General features: G+C 41.1%; 1 protein-coding gene across 2 annotated transcripts in view; it reads left to right on the forward strand.

Moving 5' to 3' along the window:
• Positions 1 to 18621, forward strand: part of LOC307021864 (chemokine-like protein TAFA-5) — a 144574-nt gene that overhangs the window by 84699 nt on the left and 41254 nt on the right. For both annotated transcript variants that reach the window (XM_079654368.1, XM_079654369.1), the window contains exon 2: positions 4551 to 4700. In XM_079654368.1, the coding sequence (XP_079510494.1) occupies positions 4551 to 4700 (150 nt within the window). The remainder of the gene's footprint in view (positions 1 to 4550; positions 4701 to 18621) is intronic.

The following is an 18621-nucleotide window of genomic DNA, read 5'->3' on the forward strand; positions in this document are numbered from 1 at the left end:
AGTAGTTAATCAAATACAACAACAATTTGACTTTTGATTAAGGATTGTGCTTCAACATTTGGAAAATACAGTGATTAACAATAGAAGTGGTATCATCAACACACTAACTGTGAAGAACACCTGCTCAAGCACAATGCCATTAGAGAGAATGCAACTACACATATGTATGGGGCAGAACACAATTATTATATTCCTTTATTGTGTTCAAATGAAAAGTTTCATTATCAGTCATTGCAGTTTTATATAATACATTACAAGACAACAACATCAAAATTAAATCAATTCAGTTTCTCTGGAGCTACAGCTGTGACAGTATAAGCAGGGCCCTTGTTTGTCGTTGTTCTTTCTTGACTCGATGGAGCTCATTAATTGCCTACATTTCATCAGAGAATCGCGCAACGTCAAATCTGCCAGTCTTTGAGCATGTTGACTTCACACATGGTACCTCGGCGCCACAGCGATCTGCGCGGTTACATAAGACATCCAGAAAGTCTTTTCAGCTTCTTGCAATGGAAGAGTTCCAAAGGAGAAGCTACTGACAAAGACAGGAAGCAGGAAGAAGGCATCCAAGAAGATGATCTGCAGAGATGGTGGGTGGGGGAGGATGCAGGAAGTGAACGCACACACATACACACATGGACAGATTTACATACGCACACAAGGGCTTACATGACAAGTCATTATCTGGCATCACCCGGAGAAGACAGAAGAGTTGCAAGAGGGATTTAAGTGAGGAAACATGAAGGAGAAAAGAGCCAGCATTGTGAAGGAAGAGGAAGAGAGCAGTGGAAAGGGTGGTGGTGCTTGGGGGGGTGGAGATCTAGATCTCCCAAGTGCACAATACATGACAGATTGGGTTTGTTGGCATGAATTTCCAAGTAAAGACATCTAGTGTTAAGATCTTTGGCACATTTGTAATCTCTTCCCCTTCTTACTATTGGAAGAGCTGCATTTGGCTCTAATGTGTGGCTTCTAGCCTGAGACTGCAGTACAGATAGACATGGCTAGAGGTTCATGGGGTCGGACATAACACATCTGTGCTCAAATGAATTGACCACTTTGAGTCAGTGTGTTGACATTTAAATAGACAACCTCTCATTAACTTATCATTGAAAGAGGTCCTATTATGCTCTTCCCACACACTACCCCCCTGCCTGGAACGCCTCAAATGGACTCCTTCTATATCTTCCTGTAGTGTGTTATAAAGATTTTTCGTATTTAAATTGTCTGCAAAGGCTAAAACACCCAAGAGGTCGATAGTGCTCCAACACATTGTACATGATTTGCTAAGGTTTGCTAAAAATCTATTTCTTATGATAAATATGAAATGTTCAGCTCAACCTGTTAAGCCCACAGGTCCCCGCCGGCAGGGACCCTGGTTTTTTTTTTCACGACACTGTGTCTCAGGGGATCTTAATATTTAAGAACCTATTAATGTGTTATACCAGATTAACGGAAATAATCTCAGCTAACTGACGATATAAACAATTTTTACCAAAAGAAAACACAAGTCTCATAAGAAGCATCTAAATGACCCCTTAGCGAAAAATGCTAACGGACATTGGCACAGAACTCAAGATAAAAGTACCCTTATTACTTATCGTAGCTGCACATACAAGATATCCGATTAAAGCTGAGGTTCCACAGATTATTTAGGTATATATTATCATCACTGAGTGATCCGAACTGGCGACAGGGGAAGCAAAGACAGACATCACAACACGTACCTTTACGGAGCTTCTAGGTAGATCGTCTCACGGTAGCTGTTAATCTGATCAAAAGACTTGTTTAATGGCATTAAAACGAGAAAAAACACGCCTGAATCGGTTAATCCATAGGTTGATAAAGTTTCCGGGCAATAATTTGTCTTATTTATAATCCATAATTCAATTTTTATGTAAAAATCGGAGTGCAAAAGTTAGCTGCTAATGGTAGCCACCAGAGTGGCTGCTGCTTCCGGTCTAGGCTATGCGGCAGTCTAAAACACACACATGACCAAATAAGGACTATGTGGGAGTTCCCCTCGATTCCATTGGCTCTGACGGTTAGAAAGAGATGTCACATGTCAAAATCCAGCTGGGGGAGCCAGAGATATGAAAAAGCCACCCAAATGGCCCCAGAAGAGGGTTTCTTTTGCTAAATCTGTCTAAGAAGGTCAAATATCACTTGTTTTGCATCAATCTTAATACAGGGTACTTATTATATGTTGTACTTTGGATTGCTAAAGCTTTAAGTCTACTAACCCATCATCCAAGGTTAGTTTTCACTATAAGTACAAAATATATTTTGGTCGGACACTATGATTTACAGTTTTTTACCATGTTCAATCTGAACTTTCTTTAAAATAAAAAACATCTATATTGAATCTGACTTTTCTACATCCAACTCACAGGTTTATCATTACTTTGAGAAAAAAGATTATTAATTTAACCCTTTTAGAAGGGAAGATATGGTCATTTGTTCTGGGAATGTCATTTTCGAGCCTGAAACCTGAAAAACAGGCTCGGGGTTTAACAGGTTAAAAGTTGAAATTGCGTATGGTTATCAACGTTTCAATGTAGAATTGTTGTATGCATGTTCAAATTATATTCATATACAGCATTATTGGTTTAGTGTATCTCAGTACTAGCATATAAGACATACTGTAGGAGCATCACACAAAGTATTGGTGTATAGTATGATTTTGTACTAAATATTTCTCCATTTACATAGATAAAAACGGTTAACAAAAAAGTTCATTTTCTAATTGCATGACTTTTGTAACATTTCTGGTGTTTGGCCTTTTTCCCCCTTCATATGCAGACCCACCTTTTTATTTATATTAACTCAGACATGTCCTCTAGCTGTGGCCAGGGCCACCACAGTGCGGATGCATCCTGATAGATCCCCCATTACCCCGGGTGTGACCCCTCACAGCTCAGTTCATTAAGCCAGCCACCCAAGTGGTCGGGACTGAAGTCCAGATTTAATCACAACTTCCATCCTCTTGCCAATCACAATTAGATCCTGATAAGCCTCTGCAGGACGGCACCCGAGGGCCTCCACACACGGACAAAGGTTAATTTGCGAGCAGCAAGGGCCCGGCTACGAGAACGAAGGTCACCTGATTGAATACATCGAGCATGTGTGTGTAAGATGGGGGGGGCCTTGGCGGCGATTACAAAGTTCATCAGTATTCATGTGTTTCATTCATGGCTAATGGGCACTTTACCTTCAAAGAGGGGTGCTGATAGGATGTGGCCCTTAATTAGAAATAGCTTTTGGTAAGTCTTTAGGTAGGTGAGAAAAGTAATTTCCCATTGTCTTTTAAAGTCCCTTCACCCAGTCTCATCTGTAAGCTTCTCATTACCCCAGCAGTGGCCCCTCTGTTCTGGGGTCTGTTCGACCCTTAAGAACGTACCTCTATTCTGACATTGATGTGAACATATCAAGACAGTATCTTCAAAACCTCTCCATTGTGATTAAGGTCGGATAAAGTATTTCTTTAAAGAGGCCCTATTATGCTTTTTGGGCTTTTCCCTTTCCCATAGTGTGTTATATCGGTTTATTTGCATTTAAATGGTCTGCAAAGGCTAAACACCAAAGTTCTCTCAGGATGAAGTTTCTCTCTGACATATCCCCCCCCCCCCCCCCCTCTCCTGCCTGAAATACCTCGCTTGTAGTGCTTTGTTTTTTCTTACATAGTTACTATGTAACATATATATATATATATATATATATATATATATAACTATATAACTATAACTATATATATAGTTACATTACTATGTAACACTTGCACTTCTATTGGATAGCGCTCCAACACATACTACGTGATAGGGTACGGTGCGGGACATCTCTAAGTGGTTGACCAATCAGAACAGAGGCGGCCAACTCTGCTTGAATGTGGTCACAGCTATTGTTAATTTGAGCTTATTTTTTTGTTTGGGATCACATTTTGTACCTTCCTTGTATACTATCAGTTAATTAAAGTGAGAACATTTTACTTGTGAAAAAGGAAATATCATAAATCTACCCCTGGAAAAGAAAAAGTTGAATTAATTAGAAGTGAAACACACCCTTTCTCAATTCAACACACCACACATTTTCTCTAACTTGATCAGTATCTTATGGTGGCTAATGCTAGCAAATTAGCTTGTTCTAAATGTTAACTAGCTAGCCCAAGTAATTAAACCACTTACTCAAGGGAAGCTTGGGAATTTAAATGAAAGTAGGAATATCATTATTCTGTTAATGTGGCAAAAATGGCCGTTGTACAGCAAAACGTGCAAGCCCTCACTTTAAACGGACCAGAGTCAATTCCCTAGCCTGTGTTAACATCTTGTACAGTATTTAAATACAGTGACAGTGTCCCCAGTGAACCCCACTCATTTGAATGTGGTAACTTTTGTCTCGTGCCAATGTAAGCATTCATAGGATTCCCAAAAACAGAGAGCACTGAACCTGTGACAGAACACGCATTTAACAGGAGAAACAGACTAGTTTTATGTTCCCCTGTTTATGATTTCATCCCTCTGACCTCACATACTATGGTGCAATGTGTTTTCCAGGCCAGCTGGCAGCGGGGACGTGTGAGATTGTGACGCTGGACCGGGACAGCAGCCAACCACGGCGGACCATCGCCAGGCAGACGGCCCGCTGTGCCTGTAAGAAGGGCCAGATCGCCGGGACTACAAGAGCCAGACCCGCCTGTGTGGACGGTAAGAGGAGGAGGGGAAGGGAGCCCAGCTTAGCTTAGCTTAGCTTAGTTAGTGGCCACTTCAGTGAATTATACTCAAACATGAGTAGGTTTTTTCAGGAGGTGTGTTCATCCTTTATGTTGGATCATGTCCGTGTTGAAGTACATGAAGAGAATTAAGTGTAAAATTCAGCCACAGCAATGCGTTGAATCACAGCGTCAGGGCAGCTAAGGGGTTGATGTTCTTAAGAAGAAGCTTAAGGTGGATAAACCTACGATACAGAGCAAAGAAGATCACAGGCGAAGGATGTGTTTATGATGTTAGTAAAGCCTGCAGCTAATCTATTTAAAGTTGAATCATTTTCAAAAAGCGTGGCTGCAGGGGGGTTTCTGAATCTGCCGCCAACAGATGGGATCATGTCACAAATACCTGAATTTATTTCTTTACTCCCATTCATATTCTTTTGGTGTTTTTTGTATTCTTATTCTTTCTTCTTCTTATTTCACGATCCAAGAAAAACAACCTTGTTTTCAACAGTGATAACGTTATTTTCTGATAAGGTAACAGGTGGCTTTAAGTAAGTAAAGTAACACTTAATTAAAATCACCAAATTTAGATATGAATACTTTTCACAGGTCAGCGAAGACGAGAGGCTTCACAGATAATAATAATAATAACAAGATTGAGCTTTATGTATAGATGAAAGATAGCCTCATTAGTTGTTGCCATGGCTTCCTAAGATATTTATCTAATGTTGAAAGAGATTTTTCTTTCCTTCAAAACATTTCTGTAGGGGGGGGTGGGGGTTGATGTGCACAGGTGACGGCAGAAAAAACAGCTCTGTTAGTTTGGAATAACCTGCAGCGAACTATACCTTTGGATGTCTTGTTTTCCTCGCGATTCAACTGCGCCTTCACAGTTTTGTCTCCGATTGGACGATTTGACTGACTCTACCTGCTGACCGCATGAGGAATGGCTTTGTGTAAGTGGAACGAGGCTTAATACAAGTACACATACGGCAGGCACAGCTGAATGTGACATTGGAGACTGTCTTCAAATTCAATTTCTTTCTTTAGCCAAACCGCTTCCCGCTGAGATTTGTGCACTCTGGCTGAGCCCGAACAAAGAACAATCTGATCTGGAAGACATGACCACATGCTCTCTGCACTGCAGAGTCAATCTGCTGTCCTTAAGTGTGCCTTTCCCGCCAGTAAATAAGTTGAATGCTGCATAAACCCTACGGTATCCAGATGATATCAGGAGTTATTTTTCACAACGTAGCCTCCGTGGAGTACCGTGGCATTTTGTGTGGGCTTGATACTCTTTCTGTGAAGAGAGCTTTCGCTTATCTTCTGACTTTTCAGAGACCTGCGCCGGTGGATGCCAGTTGTGCAAAGCGAAAAAGAAAAAGAACCTGAAAATTAAACTCGTAAAGGTGATTTTTCCAAAACAAATATGTATAAATGGAGAGTTTAGTCGATAAAATGTGCTTTCATGAACTTAGGGCAGGGCAGGTTTATTTGTGCACATTTCATACACAAAAGCAATTCCAGATGCTTGACATAATGCATTATAAATAAGGAAATGAAGCATAAAACATTAAGATGCAAATTAAACCATCTCAAAGAAATTGAAGAGATAAAACAGAGGACTAGATAATAAACGGGTCATAATCATAATGTTAATTTGGACTCTGGGAAGAGTTAGCATGCTGCTACCAGATGACCTCAGAGGCCCAGGAGGGCTTTATGCTAATACACAGATATGTGTTTTGGTCCTATCATTTAAACTCTGTTTAATTTATTCCTTATCCAAAAAAAATGATGATAATAAAATTCACGAGCTATAAATCTCATATGCATGTTTATTTTATTTTATTTTATAATTCTCATTAATTATAAAATGGTGGTCATTTGCTCTGCAGCCTTCATCAGGGAGGCAGTGGGATTGAATGTCGACCTGTGTGAGTCTGCTGTGCCTCTTATTACTCCCAAAGCTCCAATACAAACACGTCGATTGAAGGCTTTACAGTAGGTCACTCAAAGGTGGGAATTTAATAAGGGTCGTTAATTGTCATGGTGTGCAGTGTATAGCCTGTTCTGGGCAGTAGGATTCACAGAATACTGGACAAAAAGTACCATTTTAAAAAGGAATATGCACCCAATCACGTCACAATCGGTGCTGACATTCATGCCGCTGGGGGACATGTGTTCCCTGACTCGAACTTCCTTCCAGGCAGTGTACCACCCCGGGAGAGGAGAAGATCTGTCTTCTGGGAACAAAAGTCTCTTCTCTCGCTGTTCTTCCATACCCAGCATGCTTTGTGAGGGGTGTGAAATGGATGCATAGAGAGTAAAAGGTAGCTAGCTTAAGATGTGAGTGTCTACTTCAGTACAACTCTGACATACTTGTAATTTCATATTTAGATGTTCTGCTACTTTAACTTTCGTGCTTACCTTTATTAAAAAATGTTTGGGGCTTTTTAAAAAATGCAATCAAATATTAAATTACCATTTAATTGCTTCTCTATCATTTATATAAACACATGTGTATACTACATTATACATACACGTATAATGCATTATAACCTGCCTATAGGAGTTTAAAACTATAGTTACAAGCTTTATAACTAAAATCACACAAAATAAATAAAACATTTTTTAATCTTTATTTGAATTGTTTTACCTAAAATAAAGCAAACAAAGATCATTTATAGTAACTTATAACCAGGTATCATAATTGCAGGAGAAAACACAATTCACAACAACGATGTTTATTGTAATATGGTTCTTGCAATACAAGATGGCACTTGCTTCTTGGCCTTAAGAATCATGATCAATTTTGTGAAGCATTATGAATCGTTAAGAGTGATTATAACTATTATGAGACCGTGTTATAAGCAGATTCTGATGCATTATGCTTTGAATGGGCGTCATATCAAGTGTTACAAAACAAACCATAACCATGCCTGCAGCTTTACTGCTGTTCATATTACACTGCCCACAGCTTGATATTATTGCCATGCAAATGTGAGATGCTTGTCTCCGCAAATGCAATCTTATTTGTTTATTCAGACTCTTGACTCGGCTCACTTAAGGGACACGGAAATCGAGCGAGAGCAGGAGAGAAAGCTGACATTAAAGACCCCAAACGCCACAAATGGGATTTCAATCTGTTTTAATCTACCCGAGTCCTTGAGGTCTGCTCTCAGTTGTAATGTGCCTTTGCCTCGGCCGCCTCAACGCGTGTCCTTCATGCTTCAGACTCTGCATCTGTGCATGTGGGATAATCCATAGCTCAATCAGCGCGCTCACCTGGCGTCCGGGACAGCGTGTGGTAATGAAAACAGAGGGCTCCTGAAGTCTTCCTCTTTGTTGTTGTGCATTTCCCCATCTTGCTCGACGTGTGTTTATTGCTTTGAGGAGGTGAAAAGATGAGATGGGAGATAAGCCGTTGACATGATAAGCTTTTTGTAGCTGCGCCTTTTGATGTCCATAAGGAGAGTAGCTTGACAACCAAAGCTTCACAAATCTCTGCAGCATGAAATGTGTTTCTCTCTTTGGCCCTTTCCCTTTTTCCATTTCTATTCTTTCCGGCACCATTATAGCTTTGTTTCTGCCTCTCTACTGTATGTCTTCAATGGCTCTCCCCATTTGAAGCCTATATCGCAGCCTAGTGTTGCTGAAGTACAGCCTCTCTCATCTGCAATTTCATGCTCTTGAGCCTTTTTACCTCTGTGCGTGATGACTTTTAAGAGAGCCGATATTGATTCTTATTAGGAGGGTGAGAGACCGAAAGAGGCCATTAGCGAGAGACGGAAAGTAACACACTCGTGCCGGCTGCTGGAAAGAGTGACAGAGCTGCAGAAAGGGGCCGCATTCACATCCAGAGAGGTGGAGGAGCCTGCTGAGGGTCACTGGTCAAATCTCAGCGGGAGTCAGCACCTTAGGGTTAATGTTTGTGTTTATGTTTATTAAGGATCCCCAGTAGCTTTTGCTCTTGACAAAAGCTACTCTTCCTGGGGTCCGACACTTAAAACAATACAACAACATTCAACATTAGGTGAAGGCTGGGTTTGGTCTTCTATTGTTGGGATGCTTACATGATGAAAGCCTCAAGGGGACCAGTTGTGCGAGGCTTAAGTCTGCTGGTAAGAGTAATACCGAAAAAAATGTGTACAAGAAAGGATGCACTCAGAGATCGGTTGAACAGCTGATATTTTTTTCCCCCTCCATTTTAAAGCAAAATATTGTACGTTTTAATACACATAGACAAATGAGACAAATGTAACATTTGTGATATTGGGCTATATAAATAAACATTGATTGACATACATTTTTTTGTAGTTTCTGTCCACTTTGAGAATGTAAGCGAGACATTCACTTATTTTATTGATCTCCCACTAACTCCCGAGGGAAAGTCTTGAGCTGCTAAATGCTTCGTTTTGTTCATTAGCTTGTTGCTAACGGTGTATTTCTGCTGTTTTGTCGGCCTTGGTCACCCATTTTTTTATGAAAATGTTGCTATTGGGAGGTGGTAGTGAACGAAAACAGGAAATCTGTGTGCTGAAAAACCAAAACAAGTAGCTGGAAGATCCTAAAACGAATCGATTTAACCATCATCCCTCTCTCATTGATTTCCCATTGTCATTAGATTAGACACATGAAAAAAGTATCAATTAAAGTATTTGTAATGCCTTTTCCTTTACATTTAATTTGATGCCTTAGGTACATCTTTCTGACTATACTTTCGTAACCTTTTGAACGCAGGACTTTGGCTTATAGTGGAGTATTGCTATCTAAGTCAATTATCATATCTGTGAAGCTACATTCCAAGCAGATCAAAATGACTCTTGTCCTGCTGGATGCTCATCCCTGGGTAGCCTGCACATGAGGAATTGCGTGTCAAGCATTGAAAGAGACAACAGCACGCGTCAGGCTCAGTCTCTGGGCTATTAGACGGTACCAGAGCTCAAATCATACTGCATCAGCCCACTGGTTCGCTTTGATCTGGGGAGGAGAGGAGAAGGCCGCACGGTCTGTTGGGGAAACATGTCATGTCAGCTCCGGCAGCCAGTTAGCAACCAGAGGGACCGGGCTGAAGAAGATGGTCCTGTGGTGAATCTGTAATGTCGCTCCTTCTCTCTATTTTCTGTTTCATACATATGCGACACAGACTGAAGACTGGTGACCCTGAGCCTTGTCAACGGGAGAGAGGCAGGACAGGGCAGGCAGATGGGGACCGCAGCCTGGGGGGGAAGAGGGGTTGCTTAGCCTTGGGAGTGTGGGATTGGAGACTGGAGCGCTTTTTATACACAAATCACACCCAGGAAACGACCGTGTCTATTTTGCATGCTGTCTTTTCTTATTGGACTTGGCGCTGTTGACAGAATACCATTTTTTCCACTCCAGAAATTTCCAATTGAGAATTCACTATCGCTTAAATATCCACCATGGCATAATAATAGACCTTTCAGCTGCAGTTGGATTTATTTCCTTTGGTTTAAAGATATTATCCCTTCCCTCTAATCTTACATGCATGTGTTTGGCTATTTGACATTTTGAGTTGTTTGTTTTCTGTCCGAGTGTCTAAATATTATATTTTTGATTTATTGGCATCAGTCTGTATTAAATTGAACACATATTTGTGATTTTTCATGAGTTGGAAATCATAATAACAGCATCTTGTGATCTTGGGAGAAATGTGTACCCAGATAGCAGAGTTTTGTAAGAAAACAATTAGCTTCTTTTAAATACATAAATACATTTCTGTCTGTTGTATTGATTAAATCAAAATATCCGGTCGAAATATCGGTGCTGTATTAAAAACTCGAAGAACTCGTGAGCAACATTTCTTTACACCTTTAAAGCCCTCAGAAACTCTTGGATGTTGAGTATGAGTTTCTGTTTTTCCCAACTTTCTTTTCTTCCACCTTACACTCCCTTTTCATTATCGAGGCAGATTGAACTGTCAAGCGAGTTTCAATCCAGTGTTTGTGTTTTTTATTCTTTCCTCCTATTTCCCCCCTCAGAAACATTAATGCAGAGCTCTCTCTCCAGAGTGACTGATATCAAAACAGCTTCTTTGTGGGTTTGCATGCACAGGAATACTGAGCTGGTTGGTGTTTTGCAGCATGACAAGCAGAAACACAACACAAAGAAAGCCTGTGTTTTCTCCGCGGGGTGAAATAGTGAGTGGTTCGAATTAGCATACAAATAATGCTAAGTGTCTGCTCTGGCTTTCCTTCTCTGGCAGTTACAGTAAGTTATCTATCCATTTAACTTGCATTATGTTCCTTTAAAACCCTCTGAATTCCTGAATAATGAAAATCAATTTCACGGTTCCTTAAAAAAGGGACCTGTTTTTGAACTGAGATGACTAATGTATAAATAGCTTTTTTTGTTATCAAACTCCTTGATCAAAGAGACTATGGTTACTTTTATTTTTGAAATTCCGTTTCATTCCAAAAAACACCCATAACATTGAGGCTTAAAACATCCTTTAAAATGTTTTTGCTTTGATAATGCAAAAACAGATAGCTTTTTCGCAACAAGTGATGGACGTTAACACGGCCAAATATGAATAAGTAATTGCTCGGTGTGTGTGTGTGGGTGTGTGTGTGTGTGTGTGTGTGTGTGTGTGTGTGTGTGTGTGTGTGTGTGTGTGTGTGTGTGTGTGTGTGTGTGTGTGTGTGTGTGTGTGTGTGCAGGAGTTATTCTTTATGCATACATTGACTGTAAATATGTAATACCCCCCGATGATATAGCTCGCACAGATGCTGTTATGCATTCAGGCAGGCAGTTATGCTCTTTCTTAATGAAGCTGCATTATCCCTCATATCCCTTCTGCCGGAACCCATTGCACTTTGCGTTCATAAATCCTCCGGCGCGAGGTGATGAAGTGGACCCAGGTGTTCAAGGTTCTGAGTTGATGATAACGTCAGAGGTTATTGATGCCCCATTGTTGTGTTGTTGCGCGCTGGTTTTTTTTGTATAATTAATACGGGTCAAATGAGAAAGAGGGCCAGTAAAGTTCTCTTGGAAAGTGCTTCCATAAGCAAATGTGAATATAACAAAAAGCTTTCAGTCACTTTGGGCGTTTTCTACCATGGTTTTTTCCCGATACCGAAGCCTTTTTTTTCCTGGAGAGCAGGAGAAAAATTATTTATGTATAATTCTTGCTACCTTTCTGTGCTGATTTAAGGCTAAAGCGTTTAGCTGAAGATCAACTCTGCACTAAGTGTTCATGAAGAGGGATGTTGGCTCGCTAGATTGACTTTGGGCTCCGCGTCAGGCTTTCAAATGAGCCATCAGGCCCTTGTGCTGAAGTATTACGGAGCTCTTCATAGAGTGGGATTCTTAGCAAGGCCAGTGCACCAATCACTTGGTAAGCCCATCAGAGTCATCCTCACATCTCGGCCACATAAATCCTCCAGAGCTCATGTGTCTAAACTCAACTGTCATTCAATCCCGCCTCGCCTGTTACATCCTCTACAAACACACAAAGACATATGCACTTACAGTATACATCAAGCACGCATGATATAAGTGTGGGCATACCACTTTGCCGGTTTTCAGATCTCGTTTAAAGACCTACTTGTTCTCCCGTGCTTTTGCAGACCACGTATAAGACATATCAGTCTGTGTTTTCTAAATTGGGGTTTTCTGTTTTGTTTTGTTTTTAAATGTTTTTACATCGTGTATGAGAGTTTTTCAGTCTGGTTTTATCATCTCCTGCTTTTACATTTATTTTGTCTGAATGTATTTATGCTGCTTTTTATATATGTATTGATGTACAGCTCTTTGGTCAACTCTGTTGTTTTTAAATGTGCTATATATATCAAGTTGGATTGGATACATTAAGAAGGCTGCTTTTTTCTCAAAGTCCGTTTTTCTTTCTTTCTTTAATAAAGGTCCCATGTCATGGCCATTTCTACTGATCATAATTCCATTGTTGAGGTCTACTAAAATAGATTTATACTTTGCAATTTTCCAAACTCACATTGGTTTCTCATACAGCATCTCTGTATAGTATGTGTATTCACTCTCTGTCCTAAACGGCTTGTTGGAGCTCCTGCCCCCCCCCCCCCCCCCCTCCCTGTGAGCCCAGTGCACTCTGATTGGTCGAGACGTTGAGAGGCTCGTTGCTGCGAGGAGCAGACAGGCTTTCCGTCTCGGCAATGCAGGAGAACAAGCGAAACTCATCCTGAGCACACAAACACTCACAGCCGAAGTAAAAACAATAAGTGTGGCTTGATATTGAGTAAGAAAAAGGTTTATAACGCTGTGCGAATTGGTCTGCTGAGAGCATTTCTCCGAGATCCCAACGTAGCAGCCCGAAAAACGTTTGCCCATTTAAACAGTCGTGGTAGATACCTTGTTTGTTTTAAACATCATAAATACACAAATAACAATGAATACTTACAGGTTGTGTATCGAATCTCCCGCTGGTCCAAACAAAGTAGGAACAGCATCGTTCTTCAGTGCCCTACGATGTACATATCCGGCATGAATCGCTGAAAGGTTTGGGAAGCTTTGTTTCGTGAAAGGCTGGCAGAGGGTGTGGCCTCTGGGTATCCACACGTCAGAGTACCCAGGAAGTAAACAATGGAAAATTTGAAATCTCCAACGAGGCGTTTTGGGGAGGACTGTATTAGAGTTTTAGTCGCTACAGGGTGTACTTTGAGGGTTTGTGACTCTGCACACCGTTTACATGCATACAAACCTTCATAACACACAAGGGGACGGGTAATAACCGGAAAAGGATGACATGGGACCTTTAAATCATCAACGCACCTACCCCTCCTAAACCATGTTTCCCACAAGTCCGCTCTCCGGCACTGTCGTGGTTGATGGTCCGTGATCGCTCCCTCTTCACCTCGCTGGTCTAATTGGAAGAGAAAAGTTCCTCCGTTGTAGAAACGCATGTCCAAAGAGCTATGTCTGTTCGCTAGGCTACGGGCTATGAACAATTTATTAATAATTACTGCTTTTACGGACCCCCTCAGGGCAGAGGCTGCAATTTAGAGCAGGAGGAGGGCGTCACGTGTCTTAATAGATGAAACATTGTGATTGGATAACAGATACATCGTCTCTCTGTACGATATCCTTCTCTTTGCTAATCTTGGTGGCTATTGCTTGGACTGTCATCAATCCAACAGTGGAAATATTCATTGAGTTTGGGCTTTTTTTGGTGTCACCAGAAACTTTATATATTGAATAAACAGAAAAACAATTCATACTGTGTATATTATGTGGTATTGACTTTGAAATAAATAAATGTAACTTAGAGAAATATAAAACTATATAATTGACATTATTCCAGTCTCCTTCTTTTAATTTATTATCTACAATTTAAATCTGTTATTTTTTCTTCAGCACGACACACTGAGTGATACTGATAAAACTGAAAGCTTAAATGCAAATATTCATTAAACAGTTTGATCACAAACAACCCGATAATATTTAGAGATGATTTGCAGTTATTATAATCCGCGCCATTACTTCTGAAATGTTTTAGAAATCAACAATAAACAAATTATTCCTACTCAATTAGTCCTTGTACTAAATGATTATCAATGTTTTGCCTCTTAGTTTCTTCTATAAATGTGATTGAAAATGTCAATGAATTATTTAGAGCACAAACTAACAATATGCTGGGTAAAACAATGTTGACATTTCAGTTTTCCAATCATTTCCTTCCAAAAAAAAACTGTTTTCCATCCACACGTTATCCAGACATCATCACAGACCCCTGAAAATGCTACAATCTCACAGCACCATACATGTTAATATTTCCCCTTCTGGCAAACATTGAGATGTGATATATAAAAAGACAGCTTGTCTCCCAGTAATTCCTCGTATTTGTCTAAATGTTGGTCTGTGATAGCGTTGATGAGACACGTCGTCTCTGGATTGCCAAGCGGCTTTCATCGCCAGTTCTTGATGGAAGCTCGGACGAAGTGCGGACCAATCATCGTCCTCTTGCCATTTTATTTCTGACAGTCGACAGAGCGGGGCTTCATTCACTCACGCTTTCACAGCCCCGATCCAACCCACACGAGCCCATCGAGCACAGAGAAAGAAAGTGCTTTCCCTTTTTAACCCCCATTACTCACGATGTACTGTTTCCATATGATGGTTGTCGGAGCCCTGCAGTGTGCATCCCCTCCATTCTCCTGCACCCACTTACCCTCCTTTCATCTCGTCCTTTTTATTACACACAGTCACTTGTTTTCCGCCTCTTTTTTAAGCTCCCATGGGAATCAGATGCTAGGTGCGTTAGTCTTTTAGGCTGGAAGTATGAATGGATGGATACAGAGGTCGCAACGTGACTGACCGCCACCGTGATATAACAGATCAGCGGGGATTCAAAGATATGTGCTACCTTTGACTGCCAGGGACAGAAGGGGAAATATGATAGGAGAGAGGAAAGGGGTCTGCATTGGCCTGATTCAACCAACAATACCATGTTGTCTTGGGTTTTACAAAATGTAGCTTTGCTTTTACACACACATGTAGTCAGAAAAAACAAAGGTAACATTGTAACTCTACTCACGGTTCCGTTGGAAGCTTCAACGGAGACGCTTCCCATTCACTTTGAATGGGGTGACGTCACGCTTTGCTGAACTGAATTGTGGTTCCGTTGCTTCGCTTTGTCTGCTTTGCTCGTGCTGAAAGTTGAGAAAAGTTCAACTTTTCAAGCATCCACGGAAGCGCCAGCCAATCAAATGATATGCCAGTACAAGCGCTAGCCAATCAAACCGTGTGCTTTGTGTGTCTGAGGCGGGAGATTAATGTGATTGGTTGTTGGTCGTTAACCCCAAGCGCCAGACACGCCCACCGGCAAGCGTCAACGCGACGGAACCGTATGTAGGTTGCGTAACAAGTTAAACGAAATGAATCATAACATTTCAAAAGAAGCAGAACAACTTCTTTAGGCAACAAAAGTATATTTTTCATTGTTGACCCTAACCTAACCCTAACCCTTTACTTAACTACTACCGCTATGTAGCTCAGTCGGCTCGGACCCTGTGTGCTTCCTGGGTTTGAATCCAACCTGGGACCATGTAAAACCTGGGAAGTACAAATAAAACAAAATGTTTGCAGTTTGGCCTGCTTGACGAATTGAAATCATAGCAATAACCAGAGCTCTTTTAATCGTCTGGTAAGATTTTAAATGGCTGCCTTATATCTACAGTGTCAAAACACCAGCTACAACTTAGTGAAAGCAATTACCCGTTGCCTTGCATCGAGCTATTAAGCTCATGTTGGCTAATTTTCAGCACAATTGGATGTGTCTGTTAATGACGGACAAATAAGCTTGACTGCATTGTTTTTACATAAGTCCTTGCTTATGTGACTGTGAGGCGTTCACATGATTAGGAGGTTGCGCGTGATGCCGCAGTGGGAAGTAATTTGGTGGTCGGTGGATGTAAATATAACACGCTTGTGATTATTCTTTATCTTCCTCATTAAAGCAGTGGAGGAACAGCTGCACGAATACACTGGGCAACTAAAGAAGGGAGGCACTCTATTGTGACTGAAATGATAAAATGCATAATTAGGTAGTCAATGTTGTGTTCCATCTCTCTCTCTTCCCCCCGCTCTGTCTTGCCGCTGATAGGTGCGTCTCGGTGTTTCCTCTCCATTTTCAGAAATGATGTTGTTCATTAATGCAATGCAATTCTGGGGCAGGGCCCTCTCTCTTTCTTGCCGCCGCATTTTGTCTTTGGTAATTTACCTTTATTGGCTGGCTTAGCAATTTCATCTGAACATGGGATCATTTAATAATGTATGCCTCTTGTTGTTTTGTACTGTTCCACCTGTAATTGCCGTGCAGCTGGGTGCACTCGGCCGGATGAATGCGCCAGCTGAATGTGAGGAGTACTCAATGTGGAGGAAAAGAGGCAGTAAAAGTAGGAGATGGAAATGTTCTGTATGCATTGTCTTGATCTGAATACCTTCAAAGTGGATAATATATCAAATTCATCTGATCAAACGGGCCTTTTGTGCCGATTTTCAGATTCATATTTGCATTTTGTGCTTCTACTGTGACATGCTTTATTTTTCTCATACTGTCTGTGCTGCAGCGCCTCTTTTCACCCTCGGTCTGAGACCAGAGCCCAGTCTGCTCTGATTGGTTAGCTGGCCAGCTCTGTTGTGATTGGTTATCCGCTTAGAGATGTCCTAAAATGTGTTGGAGCGTTAGCCAATATAAGCGTGAGTGAAAGTGAAGTCATTATATCACGGAAGGAAACAAAGAAGACCACTCAGAGGGGAGTGTGTGTGAGCGGGGAGGTTTGGGATGTTATTCTTTGCAGATCATTTAGATGGGCACAAACCTACACACACTTAAGGAAAGAGAAGTCGCCAAAAAGTAGATTAAGGCCTCTTTCATTTAATAGTCTTGATTTTGAAAGATGTGTGAAATGCCTAATCCAAGAGCTCACAAAGTTTATTTTCAGCCCAAAACAGGAAGGAACAACCAATCTCTACGTCCAGAAGTAATATAGTCCCCCTGTTTGCACATGTTAAGCTTACTGATTAATACATTTGTTTGTGTTCAGCATTTTATCTTCCAATCTAACTCTGGGCATTATGAGATTCACCATATTTCCCAAAATGCCGAACAATCCCTTTTTAAAATGCGCTCATGCTACGGTTTACACAGGCCCAGTGTCCTTATCTGTGCTGTGCTGTGTGTGTGTGTGTGTGTGTGTGTGTGTGTGTGTGTGTGTGTGTGTGTGTGTGTGTGTGTGTGTGTGTGTGTGTGTGTGTGTGTGTGTGTGTGTGTGTGTGTGTGTGTGTGTGTGTGTGTGTGTGTGTGTGTGTGTGTGTGTGTGTGTGTGTGTGTTGTCGTCCTGAATCTGCAGTCACCCTCCCCTCTCATCTAATTGTTCTGCAAAGCCCCGCGAGGAGGATCGTGGTCACAGTTGTCTTTGTCCTTGGATTGGAGCACCACTGGCTCACCTTGCCAGTAATAAAAAAAAGAAGCCAGACCTTCTGTTAAGTACACGCGCACATAAAACTGTGTATGTTAGTGTGTCCCTCAGTAGGAGGACAGACATCATTATCCCCATCCTTCACACCCTCCTGTCCAGGGGAGCCTTTTAATCTCCCTGTAAAAAATAAATAAAAATATAATTAAATCAGATGAATGAAGTCAAATATAGCCCCTCCCCCTTCTCCCTGTGCAACATCCTCTCCTGTCGCACTGGGGCAATTTTTATAAGAGCCAGTTATAGGACATAATAATATTAGCATGGTGGTGACAGGCATGTGAAGCCAAGATGAATCTGGGATAAAAATAAAGGCAAATGAATACAAATGGTGTCTCCTTCACCTAGAGGGGTGAATAAATCATATGTGGACTAATGTGGTGTGTTCTCTCTCCAGCTCTCCTGCACCATCACACACACCCTCTCTTTCTCTTCCTCTCTTTTCTGTGGCCTTTCATTCTCCTGCTCACTCCATCTGATTAAGTTACAAAATGTCCTTCCGTATTAACAATAATCCGGCCAGAGAGGTGAGATTGAAAGCCTCTGCTTGCGGTACGTAGGTGTCAGAATGTAACAAATGCAGCAGACCTTGCTATCTGACTTATGTAAGTGGGCTGCCTGTAAGTGATGCTTTACTTTTGTTTGTTTGCCTCTCGTTTACTTATGTGGTCGATGGGAAACTAAAACGCACACTCGCACAAATAAAACTCTCAAATGTCTGCTGAAGTGCTCTCCTGCTGTGTTATTTGTGAAAGTAGGATAGTGTGAGTAATTGAGTGGCTATTCAAATGCTTGAAACATAAGTTTCCATTTTAGCAACAGAAGTGCAATCTTAACCCGAGCATCTGCTGTAAACTCTGTTTTCACTTATAGTTTGAAAATGTGTTTTATCATTTGCAGTGCAAGTCAGATATAAGAACAAATATTTGTGTAATATGCATA

This window comes from Notothenia rossii (assembly GCF_949606895.1).
Source record: "Notothenia rossii genome assembly, chromosome: 10".
Taxonomy (NCBI): domain Eukaryota; kingdom Metazoa; phylum Chordata; class Actinopteri; order Perciformes; family Nototheniidae; genus Notothenia; species Notothenia rossii.